We start from the raw sequence: 22,294 nt of genomic DNA on the forward strand, positions 1-22,294 counted from the left end.
TCCGGGTGATTGTTTATACAAACATCCGCCTCATTGTGTGTACACAGCAAGACAAACCGAGGCATGAGACTGCTGCGGCTGCTCGTTTTTATCACGTTTGTGTACCACGGTAAGTGATAGCTCTATTTTTGTCTGATATTTCCCTTTGTCATGTGTTGTTGCCCATTGTACATTATATGCAGGTATACATATATTATACAGATGTACAAATATTATACAGATTTACATACATAGTACTGTACATACATTTTACAGATGTACATATATTATACAGATGTACATATATTATACAGATTTACATACATAGTACTGTACATACATTTTACAGAAGTACATATATTATACAGATGTACATATATTATACAGATTTACATACATAGTACTGTACATACATTTTACAGATGTACATATATTATACAGATGTACATATATTATACAGATTTATATACATAGTATTGTACATACATTTTACAGATGTACATATTTTATATAGATGTACATATACTATACAGATTTACATACATAGTACTGTACATACATTTTACAGATGTACATATATTATACAGATTTACATATAGTATACAGATGTACATACATTTGTACATACAGTTGTACAATATATCATATACATGTACATACATGTAGTACATTAGGATAAGCTAATGTTTATATAAAGAAAAGGAGTGGAAAGATGACAACGGATATTAAAATGAGAAGTGTAGACGCATACTTCAGCTAACCTTGTTATGAATTATGAATATTGTAGTCCATTTCATAGACTTCTAGAGCGAAGTTAAATATAACACACCACATACAATATCCTATTGATAATGTTTCAAACTTTTATAGTATTTTACGTTTACTTGCATGATCCTGTAAACACAGATTTTTTATTCATGCTTTTACATCATATTTCTTACTTTATGTATATATTCTGTTTTCTTTAAACTAATTGTTTTGCCAATGCTTTTCTGTTTTATGTTATATATATTATTACCATGTTAAAACTATCCGCATTGATAAATATGGCATCCTGCATGAATAAAGGATTTATCATTATTCTAATTACATGTGCATATCAGTGTGTGGTGTGTGTGTGTGTGTGTATGTATGTATGTATGTATGGGTGTATGTATGTGTGCATGTATATATATATATATATATATATATATATATATATATATATATATATATATATATATTATATATATATATATATATATATATATATATATATATATGTGTGTGTGTGTGTGTGTGTGTGTGTGTGTGTGTGTGTGTGTGTGTGTGTGTGTGTGAGAGAGAGAGAGAGAGAGAGAGAGAGAGAGAGAGAGAGAGAGAGAGAGAGAGATGTGATTGTTACATCATCTCATATTTCTATTGTAGTTGATGGTCAGTGTTTGAATGGGACGTATGGCCCTCCATCGTGTTCCAAACGCTGCGGGTTCTGTCGAAATGCTGACCCCTGTGATAAGATGACAGGGGCATGCGAGGGCTGTGCTGCAGGGTACCAGGGCATTCTGTGTCAGTCAGGTACATACCTTTCGATTGAGCATTAAACCATGCTAGGGAATTATCCATTTCAAACTCATACAAAGTGGAAACATATTATATTAGACACATGTTCCAAAGCAATGTGCAACAAAATTATGTGAATTTATGTGCCGGGAGTCATTGATTTGGTATCTAAAACAGGAAACAATGTATATTTGAAAAGGTAGTCAAACTCTGATTTAAATAAACTGCATAAAAATTCAGTCATCGATGTTAACTTAATTCTATTATATACTGATACATTCAAACAATATGACACTGTATTAATGAGTACCATTTCCAAATACGAAAAATTGGTGTGTGTTTTTTACAGGGTGTTCGATGGGTTTTTATGGTGAAAACTGTCGTTTGCGCTGTGACACATGTGTTTACAACTCGTGTGACGCGGTGAATGGCACCTGCAAAAATACGACATCCCAACCGACAGAAAGTACATCACCCGTCTCCATATTCTCCACAGAAGCGACCCAACCGCCCACTACTACTCAAAGTAAGTTCTTTAGGTTTGAGGACCAAACTTTTAGAGTGTTCGTGTGGTGCAAATATTTCGTTTTGGTTGTATAGTAATTTGGCAATTTTTTTTTTTTTTTTTACAATTATCAAGTTTGCGATAGTCATGGTCTATGTTAACCTTTCTTACAGTTCATTGATAATAAATATATTGCACATATAGCAAAAAAGATTGAGAAATTATGCTCATATGAATTCGTTATTAAAATTTGGCGTTTCTCAAGACCGCAAATCTCCGCCATGATCCCCTAAATCTAATTTTTTAGCATTTTCAAACGTTATTTCTTTGTTCATTATGTAATCAAAATTGGGGGATCCAATCCATCCTCAAAAATTCTGGATCCGCCGATTTGATCTCTTCACTTGTTGCCAGTCGTGAAAGCTACGCTTGGTGATATTTATGGAAATTCAGGAATAGATGTAAATCGATGTTACATCTATTTTGTGTATCAAACCTATCGGAAATTATTTCCCTGCAGCTATTAAAATGGTTATCAGCTCAATAAAGATACTGCGTTTTCTTTTCAGAAAAAGGACTCGTTTTCGACAGTCCGGCTGTGCTCCTTGGATTATCCGTCCCCATGTTGGCTTTGGTTGGAGCAGGGACAGTTATATTTTTCCTTATCATCGCTATAATATGCCATACCTTAATCAACAAGTAAATTTGCAAGAGTACCTTATTTCATCGAATTAATTAACTCTAAAATGTTCATTAGATAAAATTGAAATACTGTATATACATGTATACAAACAAAACTGATTACGTTTTCGTCCAAGCAGAATGTTATTTAGATTTTCTGTTTTATTAGGAAGGGAAGACAAACAAAATCACATAATTTTTTTATAACATTTTAGATGTTGTCCCAGGAAGTCGCAAGTTGAACCAACATACACGGCGAAAAGAAAGCGATCCGAAAGAAGGTAGACATCTTTTAGTGGATCGGAAAGTGACATTAATTTTTCTCATCCAAAGATAATGGTTGGTTAGATAGTGATTTTTCTCCTTTCTATGACATCGTTTCAGTATGTCATTTGTTTACAAGAAATGGTCATCCAAACCCACATAGCAGACATAATGACGTCATCTGAAGACTGGATTTTCATCATCACGTGATCACATCAACACTCTGTATTTAGCTCTATTTTAAAATTCAATATGAAACAGAGAGCTATTATTTGGATTGAAAAAACGCAGTGCCTCATCAGCATCAGTGTTATTACATTTTTTTTCTTTGAAATTCGAACATTGCTGTTTGGTCTCTCGAGATAGTTAGCACAGGATGAACAGAAGGTGTATTGAGAAGTCCTTTTCAGTACATCTGAAGTATTATAACAATATGGACATTTTATAGAAACACGTTGGCTACAGATGGAAACACATATTTGATGAGATATTTCACCACATGTATTTCATGTTATTGTTTCATACAACGAGAAACAGAAGGAGAAAAATCAACAACTGTGCCTCAGTTACTATCAGTACTTTGATTCGTAAGGGGCATTTTTACACTACTCAGAATTGTTTTGGACAATCAGAACAAACTTTTTATTCAAGGAATGTATGGGTAGCTCAAATGCAATATTCGTATCTAAGGTAACACACTCCTCGCTTTTGCCAATAAGAATTTCTAAACTATTAAATGATGACGTATGAACAGTGAGCAATAATCTGAGATGAAATTTTTATGTACAAAACAAAAGCATAGAAAAAAGCCGAAAATATCTTTATAATTATAACTCAAAGCACAAAAAGTGTATATTCTATCTGTCTTTTATAAAATTTCATCCCTGTCAAACACTCCCTGTGCTTTACCAATTTTACAAATATAAACATACCATTTTTCATTTCTTGATATCCATTAAAGCAAAAGTAACTATCATTCTACCTATCATATAAAAACTGCATAGTACATTTGTTAGAACTTAAGTCACAGCGAGAAACTGAGTGAAGGAATTTACTGCCTGTCTTATAAAATACAAGTTCCGTGAATGTGTGAGGTGTAATGATTTGTATGTTTGTAAAACATTACCCCATTTATGGGTTTCTTTTGTAAAATTTATAATAAAGGTAAAACAAGATGTACTCTAATACGATTTCTTCTAGAATGAGACACTCATCCGGGTACTGTACACTTTCCATTGGTGTATGAGAATTATAAAGTTAAGCACTGTGTACTTGCAAGCTGCGAAGATGCTCGAATACTAGTACATGTAAGCTATTAGTTGAATTAAATGTACATTACTCATTTAATTACATGTAAGGTATCCATTTGGATAATATTAACGTGCGATGCTTACAGAATCGATCCAAATATATGAAATCGTGTTGGTTTGATTATTAATTTGTCTGTTTATCTCGCATCTCAATCCGTGCGTGATGTTTATGAAAATACCTGTTGTTTAAGAAATCTACATGTCTCTACATAACAAAAGAGAAATCTAATACACGCCTGTACATCTAATGTCTAACAGGAATACACACCTGTACATCTAATGTCTAACAGAAATCTAATACACGCCTGTACATCTAATGTCTAACAGAAATCTAATACACGCCTGTACATCTAATGTCTAACAGAAATCTAATACACACCTGTACATCTAATGTCTAACAGGAATACACACCTGTACATCTAATGTCTAACAGAAATCTAATACACACCTGTACATCTAATGTCTAATAGAAATCTAATACACACCTGTATATCTAATGTCTAACAGAAATCTAATACACACCTGTACATCCAATGTCTAACAGAAATCTAATACACGCCTGTACATCTAATGTCTAACAGGAATACACACCTGTACATCTAATGTCTAACAGAAATCTAATACACACCTGTACATCTAATGTCTAACAGAAATCTAATACACACCTGTACATCTAATGTCTAACAGAAATCTAATACACACCTGTACATCTAATGTCTAACAGAAATGTAATACACACCTGTACATCTAATGTCTAACAGAAATCTAATACACACCTGTACATCTAATGTCTAACAGAAATCTAATACACACCTGTACATCTAATGTCTAACAGAAATCTAATACACACCTGTACATCTAATGTCTAACAGAAATCTAATACACACCTGTACATCTAATGTCTAACAGAAATCTAATACACGCCTGTATATCTAATGTCTAATAGAAATCTAATACACACCTGTATATCTAATGTCTAACAGAAATCTAATACACACCTGTACATCCAATGTCTAACAGAAATCTAATACACACCTGTACATCTAATGTCTAACAGAAATCTAATTCACACCTGTACATCTAATGTCTAACAGGAGTACACACCTGTACATCTAATGTCTAACAGAAATGTAATACCCGCCTGTACATCTAATGTCTAACAGAAATCTAATACACACCTGTACATCTAATTGTGGTATTTCACTTACAACTAGTGACGTCTCAGTTTTAGTGAAACATTCTGGACGTAAAACAAACAACTATGCCCCTCCTCATTTCCTCTCATACGTTGTGTAGTTTATTGGGGTTGGTTGGTTGTATATTGTTTAACGTCCCACGCGAAAATTGTTCATCCATATGAGAACGTCACCATTGCCGGTGATGGACCTCGATGTTTTCGGTCTCATCCAAAGAACCGCCCCATTTAGTTGCCTCTTAGGACAAGCAAGGGGCACTGAGGACATATTCTAACCCGAATCCCCACGGGATTAGGTTTATTGTTTATTATGTATGAGAAGAATAATTGATCAACTTGGTTTAGACCAAAAGGAATAGCTAAAGATTAACATGAAAAATGAAAATCATGTCTGAAATCTCTAAAAGACATGAAATACCTTTTAATTTATATATACTACAATTAATGTTGTGACTTGCTGTCCCGATCAACTAGTCCGTAGTCTGACTGGATTTTGATTTTTAATGAAGTTTCTTACCATAAAGAATCTATATACAAAATATGAAAGCTCTACCTTAAATAGTTCGGGAGATATTGCCAAGATAAGTTTTCTTAAAAGTAGGTCAAAGGTCAATGCCACGAAGTAAAAAACCTTGGTATTAATAGAAAGGTATTGCCACAAGAAATGTACTTCAGAAATATGAGAGCCCTATCACTCATCATTCAAAAGTTATGAGCCAGGTTCGAGTTTCAGACAGACAGACTGGACAAAAACAATATGCCTTTCACGGGGGCATAAAAAAATGCGAATCCACGCACGTTTGGAACGTCTACATTTGGAAATGATTTAGTGTGGTCCAACTAATACTGAAAAAAAAATTGTTTTAATCAATTTCCTGTATATTCCCATATCACACTTTGATTTCCAATCATGGCCACACCCTACCTCTGGGGCCCCTGAATTGAACGAACTTGAATTTGCGCACTACCTGAATATGCTTGCATATTAACATGATTAATGATTGCCCTGTTGCTTTTGTGAAGGAATATTTTTGAAAGATTTCCCTCAATATATACCTAAATAAAATTTTGGTCACCTATTATGGCCCCATCTTACCCCAAGGGGGCATGGTTTGAACAAACTTCAATCTGCACTACCTTGGGATGTTAGCATATCAATATAGACATCCTTGGCCCTGTTGTTATTGCGAAGAAGATTTAAAAATATTTTTCCTATATATTACCATGTAAAACTTTGATCCTCTATTTTGGCCTTATCTTACCTCTAGGGACTATAAAATTTGAACAAACTTGATTTTGCACTACCTGGGGATGCTTGCATATTGATATGAGTAATCATGGCCTTGTTCTTGAGAAAAAGATTTATAAAAATTTTTTTCCTATATATCCCCATGTAAAACTTTGACTTCCCTATTGTGGTCCCATCCTATCCCCGGGAGCCATGATTTGAACAAATTTGAATTTACACAATATCAGAAAGCTTTCATGTAAATTTTAAAAAATTCAGACCCAGTGGTTCTTGCGGTAACGATAAATGACACACTATATTTTTTTAATTATTATTATTTCCTTTTAGGAGGGAGCATAATCCTTCATTTGAATATTCTTCGCTCGAGGATGATTTGTGCTAAATGTGATTGAGATCGGCCAATTGGTTCTTCAGGAGAAGATTTTAAAATGATGTCATAATCTTTTTACCCTTCAAAAAGGGATTGGCACTTTATTTGGACAAGCTTGAATCCTCTTTACCCAAAATATACGTTGTGGTAAGTTTGACTGCAGTTAGCGCTGTGGTACTGGAGAAGAAGTTGAAAATCTTAAAAATTTACGGACGAACAGACAGACGGACTCCGGACAAAAAGTGACCAGAAAAACTCACCCGAGGTTTCAGCTCAGGCAAGTTAAAAGAGAAAGCAGTCATATGATAAAGTTTATTTAGTGGGGTTCTTGATACAGATTGATACCTCACTGGTTGTTACAGACAGATATTCCACTAATTGTTACAGAGTAATGCCCTACTAATTGATGCAAACTGATACCCCACTAGATTTTCAGAGTGATACCCTACTAATGATACAAACTGATACCCCACTAGATATCACAGAGGGATATCCCACTAATTGATACAAAAATGATAACCCACTAATTATTACAGAATGATGCCCCATTAATTAACACAAACTCATACCCCACTAGTTGTTACAGAGGGATACCCGAGTAATTGATACAAACTGATACATGTACCCCACTAATGGATACAAAATGATACCCCACTAGTTGTTACAAAGCGATACCCTACTAATTTATACAAACTGATACCCCACTAATTGATACCCCACTAATTGATACAGACCTGATATCCCACTAATTGATACAAATTGATACCCACTAATTGATACCCCACTAGTTGATACAAACTGATACCCCACTAGTTGATACAAACTGATACCCACTAATTGATACAAACTGATACCCACTAATTGATACAAACTGATACCCACTAATTGATACAAACTGATACCCACTAATTGATACAAACTGATACCCCACTAGTTGTTACAATGAAATATAAGGCACGTAGAACAAGGGCAGGCCGATAGGTGCCCCTATTTTCTTTTTAACAACGATTAATTTCGGTTATTTTTACACGCACATTAAGTTCTTTTGACATGCAAATAAAAATATACAGGCTGATTACCCAGTCAGTTTTTGAAAGTAGCATTGAATGGTAAGAACGTATGGTTGAACTGATGGATTGAACCCTTGTGATATTATCATTTGATTTAACCATTTGCTTTATCAAATAATTCATAATAATGTTAACATTCACATACACTTCAAAGCACTAAAATTGAAACATACATGTATAGTGTATATACATATGCTTACATTATACATACATATCAGCACTACAAATACACAAATCTGTATACTGCTTGCACTAAAACAATTTATGAAGCACTATATGTAACTGAAAAATAGCTGAATTATCAGTAATCACACTTCACACATTTCATTACACGTTTACGTCTTAAATAAGCCGGTCATCTTCATCTGTCGGGATTCACGGGTTTGGTACTACAATGTACATCGATATTTTGCAGTGATGAAGACGATAATCTGTCACTCTCCAATCTACAACGCTGAATTGATGCCGATGATGGCATTCCACTAATACAAATTCATGAGATAGCTACTTGAACCAGCCACCATGAGTACTTAGGAGTATCTGAACATTTATGCAAAGGAACAAAATGCAGACCAGCTTCATGCTGTTAGCATCAAGGGAAGCAGTGTCAGATTGATGACGACCATGAATATAAAGTGAATAACATCACCACGAAAGAAGCAATACACAGCATTACCACAGTCATCAGTTACATCACCACAGTCATCAGTTACATCACCACAGTCATCAGTTACATCACCACAGTTATCAGCTACATCACCACACTCAGCAGTTACATCACCACAGTTATCAGCTACATCACCACACTCAGCAGTTACATCACCACAGTCAGCAGTTACATCACCACAGTTGCATCACCACATTCATCAGTTACATAACCACAGTCATCAGTTACATCACCACACTCATCAGTTACATCACCACAGTCATCAGTTACATCACCACAGTTACATCACCACAGTCATCAGTTACACCAGGAAAGAAAAAATACACATCATCACCACAGTCATCAGTTACATCATCACAGTCATCAGTTATATCACCACAGTCATCAGTTACATCACCACAGTCATTAGTTACATCACCACAGTCATTAGTTACATCTCCACAGTCATTAGTTACATCATCACAGTCATCAGTTACATCATCACAGTCATCAGTTACATCACCACAGTCATCAGTTACATCACCACAGTTACATCACCACAGTCATCAGTTACACCAGGAAAGAAAAAATACACATCATCACCACAGTCATCAGTTACATCATCACAGTCATCAGTTACATCATCACAGTCATCAGTTGCATCACCACAGTCATCAGTTACATCACCACAGTTACATCACCACAGTCATCAGTTACACCAGGAAAGAAAAAATACACATCATCACCACAGTCAGCAGCTACATCACCACAGTCATCAGTTACATCACCACAGTCATCAGTTACATCACCACAGTCATTAGTTACATCTCCACAGTCATTAGTTACATCGCCACAGTCATCAGTTACATTACCACAGTCATTAGTTACATTACCACAGTCATCAGTTATATCACCACAGTCATCAGTTACATCACCACAGTCATCAGTTACATCGCCACAGTCATCAGTTACATCACCACAGTCATCAGTTACATCACCACAGTCATCAGTTACATCGCCACACTCATCAGCTACGTCGCCACACTCATCAGTTACATCACCACAGTCATCAGTTACATCACCACAGTTACATCACCACAGTCATCAGTTACATCACCACAGTCATCAGTTACATCGCCACACTCATCAGTTACATCACCACAGTCATCAGTTACATCACCACAGTTACATCACCACAGTCATCAGTTACATCGCCACAGTCATCAGTTACATCACCACAGTCATCAGTTACATCACCACAGTCAGCAGCTACATCACCACAGTCATCAGTTACATCACCACAGTTACATCACCACAGTCATCAGTTACATCACCACAGTTACATCGCCACACTCATCAGTTACATCACCACAGTCATCAGTTACATCACCACAGTTACATCACCACAGTCATCAGTTACATCACCACAGTTACATCACCACAGTCATCAGTTACATCACCACAGTCATCAGTTACATCTCCACAGTCATTAGTTACATCTCCACAGTCATTAGTTACATCGCCACAGTCATCAGTTACATAACCACAGTCATCAGTTATATCATCACAGTCATCAGTTACATCACCACAGTCATCAGATACATCACCACACTCATCAGTTACATCACCACAGTCATCAGATACATCACCACAGTCATCAGTTACATCACCACACTCATCAGTTACATCACCACACTCATCAGTTACATCGCCACACTCATCAGTTACATCACCACAGTCATCAGCTACATCACCACAGTTACATCACCACAGTCATCAGTTACATCACCACAGTTACATCACCACAGTCATCAGTTACATCACCACAGTCATCAGTTACATCGCCACACTCATCAGTTACATCACCACAGTCATCAGTTACATCACCACAGTCATCAGTTACATCACCACAGTCATCAGCTACATCACTACAGTCATCAGATACATCACCACAGTCATCAGTTACATCACCACAGTCATCAGCTACATCACCACAGTCATCAGATACATCACCACAGTCATCAGTTACATCACCACAGTCATCAGTTACATCACCACAGTCATCAGTTACATCACCACAGTCATCAGTTACATCGCCACACTCATCAGTTACATCACCACAGTCACCAGTTACATCACCACAGTTGCATCACCACAGTCATCAGTTACATCACCACAGTCATCAGTTACATCACCACACTCATCAATTACATCACCACAGTCATCAGCTACATCACCACATTCATCAGTTACATTACCACAGTCATCAGTTACATCACCACACTCATCAGTTACATCACCACAGTCATCAGTTACATCACCACAGTTACATCACCACAGTCATCAGTTACATAACCACAGTCATCAGTTACATCACCACAGTCATCAGTTACACCAGGAAAGAAAAAATACACATCATCACCACAGTCATCAGTTATATCACCACAGTCATCAGTTATATCACCACAGTCATCAGTTATATCACCACAGTCATTAGTTACATCTCCACAGTCAATAGTTAAATCGCCACAGTCATCAGTTACATTACCACAGTTGCATCACCACATTCATCAGTTTCATCACCACAGTCATCAGATACATCACCACAGTCATCAGTTACATCACCACAGTCATCAGTTACATCGCCACAGTCATCAGCTGCATCGCCACAGTCATGTCATCAGTTACATCACCACAGTTACATTACCACAGTCATCAGTTACATCACCACAGTAATCAGTTACATCACCACAGTCATTAGTTACATCGCCACAGTCATCAGTTACATTACCACAGTTGCATCACCACATTCATCAGTTTCATCACCACAGTCATCAGATACATCACCACAGTCATCAGTTACATCACCACAGTAATCAGTTACATCACCACAGTCATCAGTTACATCACCACACTCATCAGTTACATCACCACAGTCATCAGTTACATCACCACAGTCATCAGTTACATCGCCACACTCATCAGTTACATCACCACAGTCATCAGTTACATCACCACAGTCATCAGTTACATCACCACAGTCATCAGCTACATCACTACAGTCATCAGATACATCACCACAGTCATCAGTTACATCACCACAGTCATCAGCTACATCACCACAGTCATCAGATACATCACCACAGTCATCAGTTACATCACCACAGTCATCAGTTACATCACCACAGTCATCAGTTACATCACCACAGTCATCAGTTACATCGCCACACTCATCAGTTACATCACCACAGTCACCAGTTACATCACCACAGTTGCATCACCACAGTCATCAGTTACATCACCACAGTCATCAGTTACATCACCACACTCATCAATTACATCACCACAGTCATCAGCTACATCACCACATTCATCAGTTACATTACCACAGTCATCAGTTACATCACCACACTCATCAGTTACATCACCACAGTCATCAGTTACATCACCACAGTTACATCACCACAGTCATCAGTTACATAACCACAGTCATCAGTTACATCACCACAGTCATCAGTTACACCAGGAAAGAAAAAATACACATCATCACCACAGTCATCAGTTATATCACCACAGTCATCAGTTATATCACCACAGTCATCAGTTATATCACCACAGTCATTAGTTACATCTCCACAGTCAATAGTTAAATCGCCACAGTCATCAGTTACATTACCACAGTTGCATCACCACATTCATCAGTTTCATCACCACAGTCATCAGATACATCACCACAGTCATCAGTTACATCACCACAGTCATCAGTTACATCGCCACAGTCATCAGCTGCATCGCCACAGTCATGTCATCAGTTACATCACCACAGTTACATTACCACAGTCATCAGTTACATCACCACAGTAATCAGTTACATCACCACAGTCATTAGTTACATCGCCACAGTCATCAGTTACATTACCACAGTTGCATCACCACATTCATCAGTTTCATCACCACAGTCATCAGATACATCACCACAGTCATCAGTTACATCACCACAGTAATCAGTTACATCACCACAATCATCAGTTACATCACCACACTCATCAGTTACATCACCACAGTCATCAGTTACATCACCACAGTCATCAGTTACATCACCACAGTTACATCACCACAGTCATCAGTTACTTTAAGCAGAGTATAGAACTAAGAAACAACAGAGCACAACATGAGAAACAGAAAATTCTTAGATCAACTTTGGACTATGAAGATAGTTTCGCAGGGTTGTCACTGGAGATTATTGAAGACGAGTCCTGGACTCGTGGTTTATAAGCAGCTTGAGTCAAAACTTTTGACATACCAGCGGGAAAAAAGAAACTGTGTAATTCGTAATTTTATTTATAGATTTATATACAAAATATTATGTTGCATTATGTATAACATTAATTGATATAATACATTGTCTTTCAATTCAAAAATCAAATCACGTATTATGTCCATTATCGTTGATATGACCAGCCATTGAAAATAAAGGGGGTGCCAAAAAGTTTCGCAAGTTTAATAGCGTGTACGACTGCCATTTGCACCGATGCATTCTTCACACCTACAACGCACTGATCGAATAAGTTTATGCAGAAATGCCTGGGAAATGTTCCGCCATATGCACTATAAAGAAAAACGCAAAGCGTCCAACGTAGCAGGGGATTTGGCTCTTGACGTAAACATTTCATCCCAAACATGTTCTATAGACGATAAATCCAGTGACACCGCAAGGTCAGGCTAGTACATTCACGTTTTGCTGCTGTAGATAGTCACTAACACGGCGTGTGGTCGTGCGTTGTCCTGTTGCAGAATGACGCTGGTTGTTGTGAATGAATGGAATGACGTGCTGACGTACAATCTCGTCACGGTAGCTTGCGCCGGTTAATTTGCCCTCTACTATCACCAAAGAGGTCCTTTCATGTGTTGTAATTCACTCAGACCATAACTTTCCCTCCGACCAATTGGCGGCGCTGAATAACACAGGCGTCAATGTAACGTTCTGCAGCACGACGGTAAGCCCGGAAACGCCGTCTCTGCTGTTGAGATGAATTCTCGACTCCCCCGTAAACAGAATTTCCGCCCAATCTCTGTTATTGAAATCATCTCGTTTGTCATAAAGTTGAGTTGTTAGTTTGCGGATAATATCTATTTTTGATAAAATTTCCAAGTACAAAGTAGATGTGGAGGACTCTGTTGTATATATTTTTTAAGTTCACTGGGATGTATCGAATCGACATATGAATAAAAATGATTCCTGTTTAAATCGTCGATATATCTAAATGTCGAGTTGAAGGCAACAGTACGATATTTTTTCTTTTTCATGAAGAAGCTTTTGGATAAAATCTGCCTCATACGACACCAAATCGTTTTCCTTTATTAGCTGACATGTTTTTGTATTCTTGTGAGGTAAGATTTATTCAAAAGCTTCTAAACGAAAGTAAAATATAACCCATCTTGCTCCGATCTTCAAGTCTACATTAGATATATCGACAACACAATACTCACTTTCATTCATATTTCCATCCGATATACCATATATCCCAGTGAACTCGAAATAAAAGACACTACAGAGTCTTCCGTATCTACTTCGTATTTAGGTATTTTATCAAACTTAGAGATTAAAAGCAAACTCACAACTCAACTTTATGGCAAACGGGACTTCAGCTTCTCCGTTGTCGCCGCCCCTATTTATGTAGTTATATTCCATTATCACCTGCATGATGTATGGTGTTTATGTTTCTCAACAAATTCTACAAGCGAGGGCATGTTCTCCGTATGGTGAACTTCTAATCAAATCAAGTGTTCGCGCTTCATGATCAGTATGGCGAGGTGAAGCGTCGCAGTTCATACCCTCATGTATTTTCAAAAACGAAATTTATTTCTTAACTTCAGTTCTTCATGAAGACACCGTGTATATAGTTTCGTGTTTCAGATAATATCGGTCTCCATGTCCCACAATCAGTTAAGGAAAACATCTGGGCTAAAGATTATATTGACTTGGCTAAAGTCCTGCACTCTGACTCAGATTCTGACAAAGATCACAAGTTCTCTATTGTTGATGGACAGGTCCCCAAAATCCAACCCCAAGAAAATAACGACCATTGATGCCTGGACTAATGCATTCATAATTTTCGCCAGTATTTATCTGTTAAGGCACCCGGCAGACATTCAGGGAATTCTGAAATACTTTCAAACTATCAGGCTAAGGGCCAGTCGAAATCCTAATTCAAGTTGGTTAGAATATGATAAACAATTTCGGCTAAAAATGTCCGCCAATACTTCACTCCCCTGGGGCTCCGTAGATGCCGAACTTTGGCTCATTTTTATGGCTAATCAGTTCATAATGCAGCAAACGCAGTCAAGTTTGAAGTGCTACGATTATAATTATAAGGGCTCGTGCAGTAAACAACGTTGCCAATACCAGCACTGCTGGTCACTCCAATCAACCAACACCTGTTAAAACAACCCTCACTCAAACCACAGCTATTTTCGTCCCAACTCACCTCAGTTCACTTCCCGTCCATGGCATTCATTTCAAAACCCTAGACCAAGATTTATGGGCCCTAGGTACAACTCCAATTAAGATTCATATTATGCAAGATTACTTCGCACTATACCCCGACAAAACGTAGCTCAATGTCTTTTGAGTGGTGTTCAAACCGGCTTTTATTTGAATTACACTGGCTTAAGGCTTCCATTACAACCCAAAAATATGAAATCTGCTACTGATCATAGCTCTGAGCTACTTGCCATAATCACTAAAGAAATCGAACTTGGTCGCAACAGCCCACCTATGTTCAATTTGAGATGCAATCCCGTAGGAGTCCGCCCTAAAAAAGACGGGGGATGGCGATTAATAACAAACTTGTCCGCACCTACAGGAAATAGTGTCAACGATTTCATTGACCCTGCCTTATGCTCAGTCTCTTACGCATCCTTTGATCAGGCAACAACAATTTGGTATACCTATTAATGCAAAGAAAACGAAGGGCCCCACTACTAATTTATCTTTTCTTGGGTTAGGTATCGACACAGTTACACAAACTATTTTCATTCCAGCTGTTAAATGCTCAGAGCTTCAGTCTTCCTTAGCATCATTCCTTTGCTCCAAAAAGGTTTCTCTCAAAGATATGTAGTCGCTTTGTGGCTCACTCAACTTTTTTGCTAAAGCACTTCCTGGCAGCAGGGCATTCTGCCGCCGTTTTTACAATGCAACAATTGGCATAAAAAATCCATACTTCCTTATGCAAGGTGAAGATAACGAACAGTGATCAATCTCATAACTCCTATAATAAATACAAAATAGATAGTTGGGCAAACACGGACCCCTGGACACACCAGAAGTGGGATCAGGTGCCTAGGAGGAGTAAGCATCCCCTGTTGACCGGTCACACAAGCCGTGAGCCCTATATCCTGATCAGGTAAACGGAGTTAACCGCAGTCAAAATCAGTGTGTCAAGAACGGCTTAACAATCGGTATGAAACACGTCAGACAGCATTTGACCGAATGCGAGGTTGTATTGACGAACTAAATCGTTATAACGACCATAGAATTTGCGAAATGCTGACTTCAATCGAGACTGTTGAAACCCCTGTACCATCAACTTGTTTGTCAGTAGCTTACCTCGATTTAAAAACTGACTATACGCAGAACAAGCTCTTGCATATCGAATCAGTTGAGATATATATAAGAATAACTAACTCAATGAAGGAAGATGCTCGGGTATGGCTCCAATTTCTCGAAAACTACAATGGTAAAACCCCATTCCCTGACATAGTTTGGTCTGATAATGAGTCACTCAACCTTTTCACCGACAGTTGTGGTTCCTGTGGTGGAGGTGCGTTTTTTTTACAATCTTTGGGCAGTCATCTACTGGCCAAATTTTTGGTCCCCTCAAGTTCGTAGAGACATTACATTTCTGGAACTCATACCCATAGTTGCTGCAATCTGGATATGACGTGATCATTTCATTGCCAAAATTTACTTATAAATACAGATAATATGGCTTTAGTCCACATTATCAATTCCCAAACCAGTAAGTCTAAGCACGTCATGCACCTACTTAGGCCTTTAGTGTTACTTTGTATTAGATGCAACATACCAAAAAAAAGTGTTCATATCCCGGGCTATTATAACTCTATAGCAGATTCAATCTCTCGTTTTCAGTGGGCAAAGTTCAGAGCACTAGCTCCCAATGCGGACAATCAGCCTACTCAGATTTCCATCGGAATTATTCAATCTCTTAAACCTCACATAGACATTCCACCGAAATCCAAGTTCATATTAAGGGGTCCAAATTGCGGGGAAAATAGTATTGGTACTATGTCATTGCGTCATATTCAAAAATTTATGAAATTAACAGTTATTAATATCCACTCCATGTTACCTACGTGTAGAATCATTTGGTCTCAAATCTTACCACGGAAATATTATCGACAAATGTTTTCGCACATCGCAGCCGAAAAAGCAAGGGTTAGGATAAACAGCTCGATGTCCAATTTCATTATGGCTAGAAATGGTAGCTACATTAATTACCCCGACTTACAAAACTGCACCCTTAACTTATTCCCAGATGGTACCCATCTCTCTGATATTGCCCAAACTGTATTTTTGAATGGTATACAGGCAGGTTTGTATAAAATCTTGTGCGAAAATTACCAAATTTATCCACCTCTACGGCAATAGCGCAGTTTTGTCATGGCATGGGCAAAATATGCCCGCTTGTGGCGGATGTCTTCAGGCATCAGATAACGGGATCTGATGCCTTCGGACATATGACCGAATTTTGCTTGAAGCCCTGCCGCAGATTCTGTTAATTTTCCAGAGTCTCTGGCCAATAATTTGGACTTCCGTCATTGTGCCATTTTCATTGTTTCTACGTCATACACTATTGGAAAAGTCGACGTAGACCATTGTGTGAAAAATCTATTGATCATCATTGAATGTGTACCATGTAACGAAAATATCGAACATTTACCATTTAACCTCATTGACCTATGAATATTGAACGCTTATTGATGATGGACTTCATTGTGAATACATTGACAATATGGAATATAATCATTGATGTCTCATTGCTCATTGTGAATTTCATTTATCATTTATACATTGTATTGTATTTTGTTCTGTCACTTATATTTTAAAATAAGTAAAGCCATGACAAAAACTGCCAACACACTTGTTTGTTTGCTCTATTAAGTCGAGATAACACATATTAAGTGAAAATGTCATTATCATCAAGATCAAACAAATCAGTGACGTAATAAACCAAGTTCAAACAAAATGACGCAATAGACCAAAATATACAAAATCAATTGGCTGGGACAACTCAATACAAACAACCGTTTACTAATGACTAGGTTTGCAAATGAGCAAATAAACACGTAAATTACTCAAACTGATCCCAGCCAATAATATACATCTAAAAAACACTAATAACATAAAATAGGTGGCGCACAAAAAAAGGCCACAAAGCAATGGAACATGCGAACAAGTTGCATGTTAGTTGCTGCGCCACCCAAGGACATAAGTTTTATTTTTCTACATGTGAATGGTACGTATACGTGCTTTGTGTTGTTTATGACAGGAGTGACCAGTGGTGTAATAGCGTCCGGTTTAATCAGGTTTCATCCGTCATCATGTTCCGTTATTGCACATCCCTATGTCCTTGCTAACATTTACATCCGAACAAATGGCGGATTTGGAGCTCAAGATTTGTGTATTGGTATTTTTACTCTTCCCAATTATTTCAAATGCTTACGGTAAGGAACTATAAACTTTGCATCTAATCTGTAAACAACTTTTTTTTTAATAAGAATACAATGACCTTGCTATGCCAGTTGATTTTTGTCGTTAGGTTCTATATGTGTGATCTTGAAGATGAATATGATATATAGGCTACATCCTACAAAACATATAACAACATATAAATTACAGTATTCACATAAATAAATTATCACATTGTTATGATAAAATCTAGATATCTTACATTTATCATAGGGAATAAACTATATTACATTACACTGAATTATTTTATACTATGCAATAGAAATAACTTCTATTTTACTCAAGCAAAATAGATTGAACATAATAAATCTGAATCATGAGTATATATACAATGCTAATATACAATATCATAAGCAATAATTACAATAGTTACCGAATTGTGGATTCAGGCAAAAGAAAGAGTTGGAACCATGTCCATGGTGTATTTACAACACATCAGACCTGTATATAATAATACACACATTCACACTTTATGTAAACATCTATATAATAATGTCTTACATCAAGACTGATATTATCATATCTACCTATACATAGCATTAATTCTATATCAGTGTAATTTGCTTTAAAAACTATTGATACATTTATATTTGATCATTACTCTCTTTCTCTTACATACATGTATAACTATAACTCATCATTTTCATACTTCTATTCATACGCTAGAATTGTTAATGGGAATTATTAAAGAAAGAACTTACTTTCAATGTCTTCAATAGATTGTCCAATTTACGTCAATTCTTAGATAATAACAAAATATATGGCACTAGCAATCCCTCTGACTGCTAACTTCGAAGTGACTTAAATTTACAGAATAAAACTCTCCAGAACTCTGACCTCCAAGACCTTCCAATAAAATTACAGGAATACTTACAGTGACCAATCAAAGACTACTGACCTCTAAATTTGTCCTCTGACTGTATTTGAATGAATAAAACACTAAAGACAACTCTTATTCTAAAGAGAGATAACTCTGGTTAAACTTTAGTAATAGAAACATGCAGTGCTGGTTAGTAATATGTGCATGTACTTTATTTAAGTATTTAGTTTGTACCATTTATTTACAAGTATTTAATTGGTATATCAATACTTAATTCTAGATTATTTAACGTTTAAAAACACTTCAAAATTATACATTATCACACTAGCAATAAAATAAGAATGACATGGGTAAGCATAAAACAACCCGGAAAAATGTTCAGTTTACTACAGTATTATCATTTTGTTTATATCTTCGAAACATTTCGTGTTCATGGATTTATATTTAGAACACTTTCATACCTTTCAGATAACTTGGCCCTCAATAGGCCACCAACCTTTGAGCCCTCCCAGACAGCGACTCCAGGCAATGATGGCAATCCCGCAACTTGTATTAACATGCCCGCGACAGCCATTGGGTCGGCGAGGTTTTTCGTGGAGTTGGCGAGCGTCAGAAGGATCAAAGAGGTTAACATTACATTTCCCGCAGGTAATAAATGGATTATTTTGAAGTAACTAGAGAATGCCCGAGATACTTATTATTAATAAGCACAAAAGAAAGTAACCGAACTAATTCCTTATAGGAGCTGTAGGAAACGAAGGCTTTTTCATTTCCATTTCCAACACATCAACTTTGTTCACTGGACACATATGCTACCGCTCAAAGATAAATGTTATCCCGCAGACATCGGCCACCTATCCTTGTATTGGATCAGGGAGATATTTGAGCGTCTACAACACGCAGAGATCAGGGACAATAGACTTCGATATCTGTGAAGTTGCTGTGACAGGTATGCCTACAGCCTGCAGTAGTCGTGTCGATGATGTAGTGGGATAATAAATGGTTTGGTTAAAGTACTGTATCCACTGTGTTTGTCGAAAGCTAAATATTACAGAAAATATTACACACGGTTATTGTATTTTATGGATTAGAACTGCGTTAAGCTGTCGGAAATCAACTCCCAAACAACGTGGAGCTGAAATGTACTCACATGTTCTACGTTAACTAAGAAATGAGTTGTTAAATTTCAAATATATTTCAAATACGACCTTTTTGTTAACTTACATAGAAAAATTGGAGAGACTTGGAAAAAAATTATTCGCATTGAAAAATACGTATGATTTGCATCATTATTTTTCTTATATAGATAGTGTATATTAAAAATACAAACATCAGAATTGGACATATACTCATAATTTGTGGTTATTACATTCAGAACTTATCCCCAGTTTCGCCTTTTAGGTTGTCCCAATAAAAGATATGGAAACGACTGTTCTCAAACCTGCACATGTCCAGACGAATGCGATTTTGAGACCGGGGAATGTTTAAGTCATGCACCAGGTACTCAGAAATCAACTGCTGTCTCCAGGAGCTGGTTACATTGATAACTTTCCCCAGTAGATTCTATTTCACCTTAATCAGAGGTGGACGTGAGTTCTTGCCAAAGCCGTTCGTCGTCGTCGATAACACGTTTTTATTGTATGATTTGTTTATAGCATCGACAGTAGTATTATTGATTGTTTTATGACAGAGACCCTAAAATCACTGTGACTGTTGTGATTGAAAGTAAAAAGGTGAAGAAAAAGTCACAAAAAGTCTTAGAAAATGTCTTATTTTTGCCACTTTCGGTATATGTACCTTGACAGTAGTTACTGTGTAAATTCTTGACGATGAGGACGTCGTCGCAAGCCACGCCTATTGTCTCCGTGAGGTAGGGTAGGTACTACCAGACTCAGTAACCGTGGCCACGCCTATTGTCTCCGTGAGGTAGGGTAGGTACTACCGGACTCAATAACCGTGACTAGCGACAATGCTGCGAGGAGCGCCAACCGTCTAACGGGTTGTGAGAATTTCCCCAACAATGCTCGCTTCATTATGATTTCTTTGGTCGAAATGAATCTGTGTCTGTATAGGCATGTTGAATCACCACTTCTGACATATGATCAACGGAAATGAGAGAGCGCATGTAGATGTTATTCGCGCTGAAAGGCTTGATTTAAAGCCTTATATTCTCCCTCACTTTGTTCGTCCGAATATAAATTAATTAGATGCTAATTACCAAAAAACAAGAAACTATATAGTATAAGTAGGATGGCAGCTCGCTAGCACTTTATTCATCACTCGTAATGTCCTTAAGAAATATATCGCAAACAAAACTACTCATGTTAATACACATCAATATATACACAGATTAATGTCATCTGATAAATGGTTACTATCCGCCATATAAATATTGTAAAATTTACCTGTACGTAGAGCTAGCGAGCGTGCTTAGAATGCCGCACAAACACATGTTCGCCTATTTATATGCCTTCACCACGTGACCAATACAAATGATATTCGAACCCGACTACCTATAAAACACCCGCATATAATTATAATTATACAGTCTTTGAACACACTTGATGGTCACTCAGTTCATTCCAGTCAATGACTGCACATATGAAGAAAGAGTTTCTTCTGATACGTGTGTTACATGATGGTATATTGAAACAACGGCTATTGTTGGTACTATGGATGGTGTTCCGTGTTTCAAAGTCAGTAACTTACTTGTCCTTGATTCGTCGCTTGTTGGTGGCTGCTACCAAGTAAGTATCAGGCGGTATCGCTGGTACTAGCCCTTCAACCACCTTGAATAGGAACGTTATGAAATAAAATACTTTACGTTGATATGACATATTTTATGTTGACATAGAACACAATTAGGTGTATATTTTGAATAAAACATTTTACTT

The 22,294-nt window shown here is 37.0% G+C and overlaps 3 protein-coding genes and 1 long non-coding RNA gene across 7 annotated transcripts in view; 3 read left to right on the forward strand and 1 right to left on the reverse strand.

Moving 5' to 3' along the window:
* On the forward strand, window positions 1–4,153 carry LOC125670388 (platelet endothelial aggregation receptor 1-like). Its single transcript, XM_048905517.2, has 6 exons — window positions 1–109; window positions 1,387–1,533; window positions 1,868–2,044; window positions 2,593–2,722; window positions 2,920–2,985; window positions 3,089–4,153. Exons 1-6 carry the CDS (start codon window positions 64–66, stop codon window positions 3,129–3,131), a joined length of 609 nt encoding a protein of 202 aa, XP_048761474.2. The 5' UTR covers window positions 1–63; the 3' UTR covers window positions 3,132–4,153.
* Window positions 4,154–8,727: 4,574 nt separating this feature from the next.
* Window positions 8,728–12,812, forward strand: LOC125668976 (uncharacterized). Its single transcript, XM_056161360.1, has 5 exons — window positions 8,728–8,768; window positions 9,033–10,580; window positions 10,666–11,154; window positions 11,626–12,275; window positions 12,511–12,812. The coding sequence occupies exons 1-5, from the start codon at window positions 8,728–8,730 to the stop codon at window positions 12,810–12,812; spliced, it is 3,030 nt and encodes a 1,009-aa protein (XP_056017335.1).
* Window positions 12,813–17,702: 4,890 nt separating this feature from the next.
* On the reverse strand, window positions 17,703–21,570 carry LOC130054088 (uncharacterized). The gene is made up of 2 exons (XR_008802356.1): window positions 18,954–21,570; window positions 17,703–18,698 (listed from the first exon to the last, which is right to left on the reverse strand). It is a non-coding gene; the product is annotated as an uncharacterized LOC130054088 (long non-coding RNA).
* The window catches only part of LOC125670387 (receptor-type tyrosine-protein phosphatase alpha-like), a 40,688-nt gene continuing 36,801 nt past the window's right edge, over window positions 18,408–22,294 (forward strand). For 3 of the 4 annotated variants that reach the window (XM_048905516.2, XM_056162505.1, XM_048905515.2), the window contains exons 1-4: window positions 18,426–18,555; window positions 19,869–20,048; window positions 20,143–20,349; window positions 20,802–20,900. In XM_048905516.2, the coding sequence (XP_048761473.2) occupies window positions 18,456–18,555; window positions 19,869–20,048; window positions 20,143–20,349; window positions 20,802–20,900 (586 nt within the window). In that variant the 5' untranslated portion in view covers window positions 18,426–18,455. Of the gene's footprint in view, window positions 18,556–19,868; window positions 20,049–20,142; window positions 20,350–20,801; window positions 20,901–22,294 lie in introns of all 4 variants that reach the window. The other variant, XM_048905514.2, reaches the window with a different exon arrangement.

Source organism: Ostrea edulis, chromosome 4, assembly GCF_947568905.1.
Source record: "Ostrea edulis chromosome 4, xbOstEdul1.1, whole genome shotgun sequence".
Lineage (NCBI taxonomy): Eukaryota > Metazoa > Mollusca > Bivalvia > Ostreida > Ostreidae > Ostrea > Ostrea edulis.